The sequence below is a fragment of the Garra rufa genome, chromosome 14, assembly GCF_049309525.1.
Source record: "Garra rufa chromosome 14, GarRuf1.0, whole genome shotgun sequence".
NCBI lineage: Eukaryota > Metazoa > Chordata > Actinopteri > Cypriniformes > Cyprinidae > Garra > Garra rufa.
Genome location: NC_133374.1, coordinates 11,697,626 through 11,710,936, shown reverse-complemented (window position 1 = coordinate 11,710,936; position 13,311 = coordinate 11,697,626). Strand labels below are relative to the sequence as shown.

Genomic DNA, 13,311 nt, shown 5'->3' with positions numbered 1-13,311 from the left:
ATGTACATTAGTTCTATTGTTTATAATACATTATGTATTTTAAGAGATTTGTTCAATAAAACCATGATTACTTGCTCTTGATACTTCATTTAAACTAACTATTAATACCTTATTGCAATTATATATGCATTTTAAGTAACTTGCAAAGCTATTGTTGCAAAAAATGTATTAGAATTGTCCAATTAATCGATTAATCATCAGAGTAATCGACCGATTACTTGATTACCAAAATAATCGAAAGTGACAGCCCTACTTTGTAACTTCATACAGCATTTGAATTTTTTTGAGGACAGAAAAACCATGATTACTTGCTTTTGATCCTTTATTTGAATTAATAATTAATACCTCATTGCAATTATATATGCATTTTAAGTAACTTTAAAAGCTAATGTTGCAAAAAATTTAAAAAATAATTGTCTAATTACTTAATTAATCGTCAGAATAATCGACGGATTACTCAATTACCAAAATATTAATTAGTGACAGCCCTATTTTGTAGCTTAATACAGCATTTGAGTTTTTTTGGACAGAAAAAAACAATTACTTGCTTTTGATCCTTTATTTGAACTAATAATTAATACCTCATTGCTATTATATATGCATTTGAAGTCATTTTAAAAGCTGTTGTCGCAGTTAATTATAAGTGTCCAATTACTCGATTAATCTACAGATTACTCAATTACCAAAATAATCTATAGTGACAGACCTACTTTGTAACTTCACATAGCATTTGATTTTTTATTTTTTATTTTTTTTTGAGGACAGAAATATGATTCAACACTCAAAAACAGTTTCATTCCTAGATGTACCTTGCTCAGGTTTAGTACTAAACATGTTGTCGAGGTCAGCAAGGGCTGCATATCGGTCTGCACCGACGCTGACTCCATCCGCTTTTTGCCTTTCTCCCACGGAGTTACTCTGGGTGGAGCTAAATGAGGCGAAATCAGCACTGCACGATTTGGGGAAGTTATCGAAGTTCGCAAAGTTGGCATTTGCTTGTCCTGATGAGCTACCTGTGGAAAGGAGAGAATGTTAGAACATTATAAATATTTTTTTCTTACCATTTTAAATACAGATGAGGTCGAACATACACCTTGCAGAATCTGCAAAATGTTAATTATTTGACCAAAATAAGAGGGATCAAAGAAAATGTTATGTTATTTATTATTTAGTACTGACCTGAATAAGATGTTTCACATTAAAGACATTTACATATTGCCCACAAGAGAAAATAATAGTTGGTTTTATAAAAATTCCCCTGTCCAAAAGTTTACATACACTTGATTCTTAAGCTATGTTTTTTCGTTTAGTGATAGTTGTTTATGAGTCCCTTGTTTGTCCTTAACAGTTTAACTGATCAGGAAAGTCCTTCAGGTCCCACAGATTTTTGGTTTTTCAGCAAAAAGAAGATTCCAACACTCACTGATGCTTCAGAAGGAATCACAATGCATTGAGTTCAGGATAAATTTATCCTATTTTGTATTCTGGAAAACATGCAAGTATCTTCTGTAGCTTCTGAAGGGCAACACTAAATGAAAAAAATATGATGTTTAGGCAAAATATAAAAAATATACACATCTTAATTCTGTTCAAAGTTTACACCTCTGTACGGTGGCCGAGAGAGCTCAACGCGCTGCAACTTAAGAAAACACATGCAAACAGAAAAAAACGACAACAAATTAAGAAAACATCTTCATCAGTTTGACAACACAGACGCTGCAAATCCTCGCAACGCAAACACAAAAATGGCAACGCGCTGCAAACTCAAAAACGTGCTGCAAACACAGGAACGCGCTACAAACACACGAACGCGCTGCAAACACAGGAACGCGCTGCAAACACAGGAACGCGCTGCAAACACAGGAACGCGCTGCAAATAGCACGGACCACAACTGAAATGTTTCAGGGGGATCTCAAAAAGCGACGAACCCATCTGGGACCTGATTATTTGTTCAGTGGCTGTTGGTCAGAGCAGAGGTGTTGTCAGTGAACTAAAAGGTGATAGTTCATCTTTATCACCTTTTAGTTCAAAACGATAACACCTCTGCTCGAATAATCAGGTCCCAGATGGGTTCGTCACTTTTTGAGGTCCCCCTGAAACATTTCCGTTGTGGTCCGTGCTATTTGCAGCGCGTTTCTGAGTTTGCAGCGCGTTCCTGTGTTTGCAGCGCGTTTCTGAGTTTGCAGCGCGTTTCCGTATTTTTGTTTGCGTTGCGAAGATTTTGCAATGCCTGTGTTGTCAAACTGATGAAGATGTTTTCTTAATTTGTTGTCGTTTTTTTCTGTTTGCATGAGTTTTCTTAAGTTGCAGCACGTTGAGCTCTCTCGGCCACCGTACCTCTGGCTCCTAATGCATCATTTTTGCTTCTAAAGCATCAGTAAATGTTTAAACCTTCTGTAATAGTTGCATATGTGTCCCTCAGTTGTCCTCAGTGGGGCCTTAAAATCATACAATCATTGTTGGAAAGGGTTCAAATACTCCAAAATGCTTAAAAAACAAGTCATTTGTGGGACATTTCAAGAACAGCAGGCAGTTTCAAGACAAACAAGGGACTCATGAACTATCACTAAACAAAAATAATTCAGGTAACACAGTATTAAGAATCAAGTGTATGTAAACTTTTAAACAGGGTCATTTTTATAAATTCAAATATTATTGTCTCTTGTGGTCTATATGTTAACAGCTTTTATGTGAAATATTTTATGGTCAGCACTATATAAAAAAATAACATGCATTTTGCAGATTCTGCAAGGTGTATGTAAACTTTTGACCTCAAATGTTTATATAAACTGCATATGTTAAAATAAAAATACTAAAATATTTTATAACTATATACATAGTTTTAAAATAAAATTTACATAATATATTATATAATTAAGAATATAACAAAATATAAAAACTTTTTTTGTCAAGAAAGTTTTCCTTTCATCTCAAGAATAATGTCCTGTGTTCACAGTACAGCTCAATGTGACCCAAAACACTCAGTTAGTTAGTCAGGAACAACATCAGACGCTTGTAGCTTAGAGGGAACATTGACAAAGTGTGTCCTTCAAATCAGAGAGAAGACATCCCAGGAGAATTCCTGAGAAGCTATATAAGGAAAATCAGATTTTACACCACTGCATGAAAGTGTCACAAGTAGATGGGCCACTTCCAACAGGAAATTAATTGGGGGTTAGCGTGTGTACGAAAGACACAGACAGGCACACAAGCTGTAACTTACTGTTCATGGCCAGTGGAGGTAGCGATGAGGTAAACTCGCCCACACTGCGACTAAATGGGAGACTGTTGTATACTGACGTACGCACAGGAAATGAGTGAATGACAGCACAGGAATGTTAAGAAAAGCAGAATAGAAAAAAGGTCAAAGTAACAGAAATTAGTGAAATATAGAGAAATAAGAAAAAAAAATTTTTTGTGCTCCCAGAGGCTGCATTTATTTGATCAACAATACAGTAAAACTGCAATATTGTAAAATATTATAACAATTAAAATATATATTTATTTATGTTTAAATGCATTTTAAAATGTAATTTATTCCTGTGACGCAAAGCTTAATTTTTTAGGAGCCATTCAGTCTTCAGTGTCACACAATCCTTCGATTATTATAATGTGCAAGAAATATTTCTTATTATCAATGTGAGTTGCCTGATGCTTTCAAGAGAACTGTGATTCATATCTTTTTAGGATTCTCTGATTATTGGAAAGTTCAAAAGAACAGCATTTAAAATAGAAATCTGTTGGAACATCAAACTATAAAATTAAGCAAAAGCAGAAGAAAAATAAGTCAAGCTGACATAGTGAGGAACTGAAATGAAGAATAAAATCAACCAGAAGTTTCTGCACCCACCACTGGAGACATCAAGTGATTTATTTTTTATTCGAGGGAATTTAATGTTTAACTAAAACGCCACTGAAAAAAGGAAGAATTTAAAAAGCAGCAATGAAAAAAGACAAACAAACAGAACAACTATAACGTGAGATTTCTGACAAAACAACTTGGACAAAGAGCCATTTCTTAACAGGAGAACAGGTTTGAGGTAAATGTATGTTCATGCCTGGCTCTGTGTGTGTGCATTATACCTGGTTGTGCAGGCTGAAATGGGGCTTGTGGTGCTGACGGAAATGTTGCTGTGTTTTGAGCAGCGGAACTATTGAACGCATCAAAATTTGCAAAGTCTGCATTAGAATTTGCATTCTGCGCTGCTGGGGTCCACCACAAACAAACAAACAAACAAACAAACACAAACAGAAAATGGGATGAGGATGAGGGACTTGTCAAGCATTTAGATCAATTTAATTTATTTCCAGTCAGGAGATTTAGAAAAGTCATCTTAAATATTCAGTTAATTCTCACATTAAAATTCAATCTTGTAAATTCCGTAAATCTGTTCAGACTTGAAGGATTAGTTCACTTCCAGAATAAAAACTTCCTGATAATTTACTCACCCCTGTGTCATTGATGTTCATATCTTTCTTTCTTCACTCAACGTTTTTGAGGAAAACATTCCAGGATTTTTCTCCATATAGTGGATCTCAATAGTGATCAGTGGGTTGAAGGTCCAAATTTGCAGTTTCAATGCCGCTTCAAAGGGCTCTACACGATCTCAGCCAAGGAATAAGGGTCTTATCTAGCCAAACGATTGGGTTATTTTCTAAAAAAAACATAAACATTTATATACTTTAACCACAAATGCTCATCTTGCACTAGCCCGACCTCACGCATGATGTAATTAATTATGTTGGAAAAATTATGCGTGGTTAGTTCTTTGTCTATGCTTTCTTGTTTAAAAAGGTAGGGTAGGCCAAAAAACTTTCCTCCTCCAGTTTCTAAAAATAATCTGACATCGTTGTCTTACCCTTTTTTGTAAAGGGCATTTGACTTTCTTTGTAAGTGCTATGTCACATATGCATGATTACATAATACATGAGGTTGAGCTTGTGCAAGATGAGCATTTGTGATTAAAAACTATATACATTTGTAATTCTTAGAAAATGACAGATCGTTTCGCTAGATAAGACCCTTATTCCTCGGCTGGGATTGTGTAGAGCCCTTTGAAGCTGCACTGAAACTGCAAGTTGAACCTTCAACTCATTGGCCACCATTGAAGTCCACTATATGGAGAAAAATCCTGGAATGTTTTCATCAAGAACAATCATTTATTTTCGACTGAAGATAGAAAGACATGAACATCTTGGATGACATGGGGGTGAGTAAATTAACAGGAAATGTTTATTCTGGAAGTGGATGAAGACATGATATTACACACACTGATATAAAGTGGAATGATATAATGTTGAAATACAAAAACCAGCTAAAAACCACAAACTACACAAAGACAAAAAAAAAAAAAAAAAATGAGATGACTAAAAACCCAGACTGCACTAGCTCCAAATCCAGCTGTGCACATTTTAACAGACAGGTTTGGTCATAATGGCTTCCAAATGATGTGTGTTTTTACCTTTGTACCGGTTTACTGGCATTAACCGATACAATGCACAATCGTTATCCTCTAGAGATGTCAGTAAGCATTAGCGGTTTTATATTTTATGAGGGGTTTTGTGGCAGTGGCTGTCAACAAATCCAGTGCAGGATGATGGGAAACCAGACATTTCTTTAAGAGTTGTCCTGAACCTTAAAGCACTGCTTTTTAAATTGATGGTTTAGTTTGTGTAGTGAATATTTGTTCTTACCCGAATGACTGTTGAAATGTGCAAAGTTTGCAAAGCTTGCATTGCCTGTGGACTGCGAGTGCGGAGGAGCAAAAATGTCGCCACCTAGATCACTAAGCAGATCGAACTTCCTGTCCTGATGATGATGCGCTTGCTGCTGCTGCTGCTGGGTCAGTTGAATGCGTGATACAACCGGAGACTAAAGGGAAAAAAACTAAATAATTAAATCAGAAATGTGCATTAAGAAAGTAGTTTGTATATAGTAAATACACTTTGGGGTTAGTAAGTCTATTATGCTCACCAAAGCTGCATGTATTTGATCAAAAATACAGTATAAACTGTAAAATATTATTACAATTCAAAATACCTGTTTTCTACTGATTTTTAAAATGTAATTTATTCCTGTGATGCAAAGCTGAATTTGCAGCAGCCATTACTCTAGTCTTTGTCACACGATCCTCCAGAAATCAGTCTAATATGCTGATTTGCTGCTTAAAACTATATTATTAATAATGTTGAAAACAGTTGTGCTGCTTAATATCTTTATGATACCTCCATGATACATTTTTTTCAGGATTCTATGTGAATAGTTCTTTGAATAGTTTTGTGAACACTTTTGATCAATTTAATGCGTTCTTGCTTCAGAAATGTATATATATCTCAGTTTTGTTACCTGGCTGGGTGTGTTTTTGTTGAGGTGTAAAGTGGGTACCGATTCCCCCAGTAATGTTTTCAGAGGTCGGACTTCCGGAGTGCTGCTGGTGCTGCTAGCAGACGAACCAGAGATAGACGCGTGAACCGACGCCACTGTCTTAGCCTGCTCTGGAGGAACATACCTGAGAGAAAACAATGAGAGAACATTTAAATGAGCAGAGCACACATACAAAGCGATGTGTTCATGTTTATGAAACCAAGAAAAATATTTGCCTATGCAAATTTCATCTTAGAGGTGTGCAGTAAAAACTGGGAATGGTTTAGAAAATACCGGGATATAATAATCCATATGACATAATAAATGCAAAAAAAGAAAAGTGCAAATCAAGACTTAGCAAACTGCATTTCGGTTTGTATTCATATTTTATTTTAACATAATAAAATAACTCATGCCCATTTATTTTTGTTTTGTAATAAATGGGATAACATACAGGCCACTTTGCATAGTGGTTTATATTGCAAAAATGATGACTGACTTCGATAAACATGATTCCTCAGTTTAATATCTAATATCATAATAAAAAATTCAGCTGATGTTGTTTCTCACCATCTCTTCTTTTCGTATTTGTCCTGAAGAAACTCTTTGACTTTCTGAGGTTCTCTGAAGTCTGGGATGGCCAAGTTTCTGTCATCATAAAGGCCGAGCCATATCTGTTTACATACCTGCATATACATGAAAACATGAGAGATCATTATATATTTATAGAGCAAATACACCATAAACAAGTGAAACAGATTAATCTGTCAGAAAACATGAAAAATTTGATTTCAAAGATTTTTAAGAGCACTTTACTCACTTTAACCCTCAGTTTATTAGAGAGGGTAGACAGAAAAACAGACAGTATCTTTTTCTCACTGCCTCGTGTGTGTGAAAAAACAAAAAAAAACAATGCAGGCATTCATATTAAGGAAAGTCTTGCTTACACACATGCACTCTCGCACACTTACATTCTCAAGACGACAACATTTAAATGATCTCTTCCTGGTGAGTCAAACACGCATGCACTCCGATAACACAACCGATAAATAAAAAGGCAAAGCGTAAGGCTTTAGCAACCACTACATGCCAAGTGTATATGTGTGAAACCTCTCATAGCAGTGAAGACACTGCCTCCATTTAGATATAATAAATTCAATGCAGACACATTTGTGTTAGCAGCTTATTAATTATGAATATCAACAGCAGAGTGAAGACATGCATAATCACTTGACTCTGATGAGGAACCGTACAGACATTAAGGAAGGCATCCGTTTTGTTTGAGGCCTCTGAGCCTCAAATGTTGTGTAACGTCCAAGAGAAGCAAGGTTGGGCTCATTCATGAATAAAAGCCAAACTTAACCCAGAAATCAGTGCATCTGCCTTCTTCAGTTCAGAACTACTGCACAATACACAGTACTGTAAAATACTATAATAAAAAAAGTATTAAGTTTTGCAACAATAAATTTTTTTGTTGTCACATCTGGGGTCACTCACAACTATTAAAATACTGAATAGAATCCTAAAAAACTCTTCATTACTTTAATTTTATTTTGTTTGACAAGCAATAAACTGACAGTATTGATATTCTCGACAGCTGCATCTTTTAAACTTTTTTTTAAATGCTTATACTTAAAAGTATACTTTAAAAGTTTATACTTTTTACATATTTATGTAATAGTACTCTACTTTGTGACAACATGTGAGTTTCAACCTAAAACCTAAAAAAAGATAAATGCAAAAAATAAAATGCAAGTAAGCACATAATTGTGTATATTTAAAATAGCAAAAATGTAAAAACTTTTTACAAGGCAAAACATTTTACTGACCCTTACTGTTCAGATGTTTTTTTAAATATATTATTATTCAGGATGGATGCAATATTTTGATCAAAAATTATATTTAAGTAAATACTGTTGTTTTAAATGTTTATTTAATTTATGTATATGTATTTTTAGATTTATCAAAAAAAAGTAAACTGTTTTCAACACTGACTGTAATATTATTAAAGTTTTCTATTTTAATATATTTTAAAATATAATTTACTCCAGTGATGGAAATCATTCCAATATGCTGATTTATTACTATTAATATCAATGTTGGAAACAGTTGTGCTGCTTAATATTTTCTGTGAACCTGTGATTCTTTTTTCAGGATTCTTTGTGAATAATAATAAAAAAAAAAAAATCAGCATTTATTCAAAATAGAAATCTTTTCTAACAATGTACATCTTTGCTTTCACTTTTTTTATCAATTTCACACATCCTTGCTGAATAAAAGTATTAATTACTTTTGAAGAAGAAAGAATAAAAATGTACTGACCACAAACTTTTAAAAGGTAGTATATATTGTTACAAAATATTTCTATTTTTAAATAAATGCTGTTCTTTTTAACTTATTTAACATATTATTTATTAAAGAATCCTGACATAAGTATCACAGGTTCCAGCAAAATATTAAGCAGCACAACTGTTTTCAACATTGATAATAAATTAGCACATCAGAATGATTTCTGAAGGATCATGTGACACTGAAGACTGGAGTAATGATGAAGAAAATTCAGCTTTGCATCACAGGAATAAAATTATATTTTAAAATATATTAACATAGAAAACAGTTATTGTACACTGAAATAGTATTTGACAATACTACAGTTTTTTTCTGGGTTTTTGATTAAATAAATGCAGCCTTAATGCGCATTAAAGAACTTAATAAATAAATAAATAAATAAATAAATATCTTACTGATCCCAAATTTTGAACAGCAGTGTATATGCAGCCTTGGTGAGCAGCCAGAGACTTTTTGGAATACACACACTACAAAAAATTTTAGCAACCTCAAACTTTCGGATGGTAGACTTTCTTGCATTGTTCATAAAGACTGTTTGTGCAGTCAAACTCAAATATTTTGCCGCAAATTCATCACTTACTTAGTAAGCTAGACAAATGACTGAAGACTTGCCAATATCAACAGTTTGCGTGACATGCCCTCGTTGACAAAAACCAAATCAGAAGTTCAGAATGACAGATGCTGTGAGACTTTAATACACCAAACCTGCTGTGTGATCAAGCCGGTTCGAATTGGACCCACATAAAACAACGTCATAAAATAAAACATCCACACACACACGCACACACATCATTCTGAAGCCCATCAGGACTTAAATAGGAGATTATAGCATGTGCGTAATGAGACACAGAGTGCTCAAATAAGAGTCTCCTCTGCACGCAACATCATTTCCAGCTCATCCTCGTAAATCAGGCCTCACGAGACCTGGGAAAAATCCCAGGAATGTTGAGTTAAGCAAAGACAGAGAAAGGGAAAAAGGGGGAGATAAAAAGTGGTCCCATCTTTGTCACCCAAAAGAAAGTCTTAGAGGAACAAAGACCTAGACTTTAGGAGAAATCACACCTGCCTTCAAAAATACCACAAAAACAAAATAAAAACAAACTACATTTAAAATAAATAAATAAATAGATAGATAGATAGATAGATGAGGTCAAAGGTTTACATACACCTTGCAGAATCTGCAAAAAGTTAATTTTACCAAAATAAGAGGTTTTTTTTATTTAGTACTGACCCGAATAAGATATTTCACATTCACAAATAATAGTTTAATTTATCAAAATAACCCCTTCCAAAAGTTTACATACACTTAATTCTTGTGGCTTTGTGTTTAATGATAATTAAATTAAATGTCCCTTGTTTGTCCTAAACAGTTAAACTGCACAAAATCTTTGTTTTCACACCATTTTTGTGTATTTAAACCCTTTCCAACAATGACTGTATGATTTTGAGATTCAAATTTTCACACTGAAGACAACTGAGGGACTCATATGCAACTATTACAGAAGGTTCAAACACTCACAGTTGCTCCAAAAGGAAAAACAATGCATTAAGACCCAGAGAGTGTAACTTTTATCAATTTGAAGATCTTATTTTGTATTTTTAGGAACATGTAAGTATTTTCTGTAGCTTCTGAAGGGCAGTACTAAAGGAAAAAATATATTTTTGCAAAATAAGAAAAATGTACACATCCTCATTTTGTTCAAAAGTTTTCACCCCCAGCACTTAATGTTTTTTTTTTCTGCTGACGCATCAGTCAGTGTTTGAACCTTCTGTAATAGTTGTCCTCAGTGTGAAAAGATGGATCTCAAAATCATACGGTCATTGTTGGAAAGGGATCAAACACAAAAATGCTGAAAAACCAAATCTGTGGCACCTGAAGGACTTTGCTGAGGCAGTTTAACTGTTCGGGACAAAAAAGGGACTAATGAAAAACTATCACTAAACCATAAAAACACAGCTGTGGATCATTCAGGTAACAGCACAGTATTGAGAATCAAGTGTATGTAAACTTTTCAACAGGGTAATTTTTATAAATTCAGCTTTTATTTTCTTTTGTGGACAATATGTAAACATCTTTTATGTGAAACCTCTTATTCAGGTCAGTACTAAATAAAAAAAAAATAACATAAATTTTGTATGATCCCTCTTATTTTAGTAAAATACTTGCAGATTCTGCAAGGTGTATGTAAACCTTTGACTTCAACTGCAATTAAATAAACTAAAACTACTTTTTTCAAGACAAATAACAAGTTTGTAGCTGTTATTCACTGCTCAAGCTTTGCATGTGTTCAAATTCAAATCTTATCATAGGTGTATGACTGTTATCCCGTAAATCATCAACTCACTGGTGTCCAGATATCAGCACAGAGAGCCCACACAGATGATGACACATTTGCCATGTCAATAAAAACATCGGTGCACTTTCGACTATGCCATCATCAATTACCTCATTTCCATGCTTCTGTAGAAATTCTATTTCCTGTTGCGTGAAGGTGGTCATGGAGATGGACTTCACTCTGTGGGGGGGATTCAGGCCTCGTCTAAAGGGGAGAGAAAAAGAGATATGAGATAACACGTTAATTAAATAAAGTGTTGTAAATCGCTTGCAGTGTGAATTAGATTTTCTGCTCGCTCTCGCTGTAACTCTTCATTACAAACCTGCTTATTGCACACAGATCTAGGACAAGGACAAAGTCAGACTGCTCGGCACTTTGCCAAGTCTGTGCGCGGCGAGAACGAGAGCGTATGTGTGTATGAGGGAGTGGAAGAGAGTAATAGTGGAAAGAGAGAGGTAAGCTAATGCTGTCTACGAATAACATTGATACTCGTATTTAAAGTGATAGTTCACTCAAAAAATGAAAATTCTGTCATTAATTAGCTGTAAGACCTTCGTTCATCTTAAGAATGCAAATTAAGATATTTTTGATGAAATAACGAGAGCTTTCTGACTCTGCATAGATAGCAACGCAGCCATCACGTTCAAGGCCCAGAAAGGTAGTAAAGACATCATTAAAATAGTCCATGTGACAAGCTACAAGTGTGTGGTGAATACTGACATGGAAGAAAAGAACTTGTTGAATGAATGCACAAAATGTATTCTCGTTGCGTTACAATATTATGGTTGAACCACAGATGTCACATGGACTATTTTAACAATGTCCTTACTACCTTTCTAGACCTTGAACATGATAGTTGCACTGCTGTCTATGCAGGGACAGAAAGCTCTTGGATTTTATCAGAAAAATCTGTGTGTTCTGAAGATAAATGAAAGTCTTACAGTATTGGAATGATATGAGGGTGAGTAATTAATGACACAATTTTAATTTTTGGGTGAACTATTCCTTTAAGAGATGAGCACACATAGGCCACTAAAAGCCATAATTAACTGTAGGAAACTGGGTTTTCTTCATACGAAGACTATTTAAGTTTAAGCATGTCACTTAAAGAATTATGGCAGAATATGGGTATTAATAAGCCATTTTATAAGGCGAAAGGCTTTTCTATCTTTTTTTAACGCAAACTAGAATGATAAAATATGTAAAGCATCATTACACATACAAAAACTTGATTCTGTGTAAATCTCAAAACCTTTCTTACACAAATTGTCCCACTGAAAAGAATTTGAAAGTATTTTTTTGGTGACTTGAAAAAGTATTTTTTGGGGAATAACAAAACTATTTTCATCTCATTTTTAACAGTATTGTTTAAAAAAAATTATGAAAATAGCAATGTTATTCACCAAAAATACACAGAAATGCCTTCTGTCATGAATACGAAGCTTAAAACTTTTAAGCTTCGTATTCATGACAGAAGGCATTTCTGTGTATTTTTACTCACATTTATTATGTGAGTAAATATTACCATTTCAAATAAATTATGTTCTTTTAAGTTAAAAGAACATAATTTATTTGAAATGGTAATATTTACTCACATAATAAATGTGTTTACATTGTCTTTAAAGGGATCCCTAGTAAGATGGCTTAATATACCACAAATGATGTCTCTTATTGAAATATCTATAAAAAAAAAAACATGAAATCTTTACATTATTATAAAAATGCACATCGTTATATACATATTTTGGAATATGGTGGGCGCCATTATGTTGATGACGTAAAAAGGTTGCACTCAGTGAGCTACTGTTGCTACCTGTTGCTATTTTTACAGCAACGCAACTCTGAAAATAAAATACTGATACAATGACCACAGCTATCGAAAGAGCTTATAAGCATAGGCTTAAACCAAATGCCGTCCCATCGATTTTCCCCACTAATAGTCTAAACACCCCTCGAAATCGTGTGAAAACCATGCTGAAAATCTCCTTCAGTGGCTTCGACGTCATTACAAACGTCGGCATGTGTACATCATTTGTAAGCTCTTTCAGTAGCTGTGGTCAACTAAAAGCCTCAAAGGCATTAGGGCTAAAGTGGAGAGAACAAAGACGCAGGTCTTTGGGAAGTTTTATTCATCCACAGACATCTTCCCATTCTTTTCTCCTTTTCGTATCACTAGGAAAGCAATGAAGACTTACATCACTTCTCGTTGCCCTTCGACTGAAAATTAACCAAAAGCCACACAATGTGGCATTGTATCAGTA

General features: G+C 34.2%; 1 protein-coding gene across 7 annotated transcripts in view; it reads right to left on the bottom strand.

The window, feature by feature from the left end:
* agfg1a (ArfGAP with FG repeats 1a) overlaps positions 1–13,311 on the bottom strand; it is a 34,260-nt gene that overhangs the window by 7,068 nt on the left and 13,881 nt on the right. For 2 of the 7 annotated variants that reach the window (XM_073817504.1, XM_073817506.1), the window contains exons 2-8: positions 11,161–11,254; positions 6,936–7,051; positions 6,348–6,510; positions 5,696–5,873; positions 4,085–4,207; positions 3,225–3,296; positions 810–1,013 (exon numbers count right to left, since the gene is read on the bottom strand). In XM_073817504.1, the coding sequence (XP_073673605.1) occupies positions 810–1,013; positions 3,225–3,296; positions 4,085–4,207; positions 5,696–5,873; positions 6,348–6,510; positions 6,936–7,051; positions 11,161–11,254 (950 nt within the window). The remainder of the gene's footprint in view (positions 1–809; positions 1,014–3,224; positions 3,297–4,084; positions 4,208–5,695; positions 5,874–6,347; positions 6,511–6,935; positions 7,052–11,160; positions 11,255–13,311) is intronic. The other 5 variants (XM_073817509.1, XM_073817510.1, XM_073817505.1 and 2 more) reach the window with 4 other exon arrangements.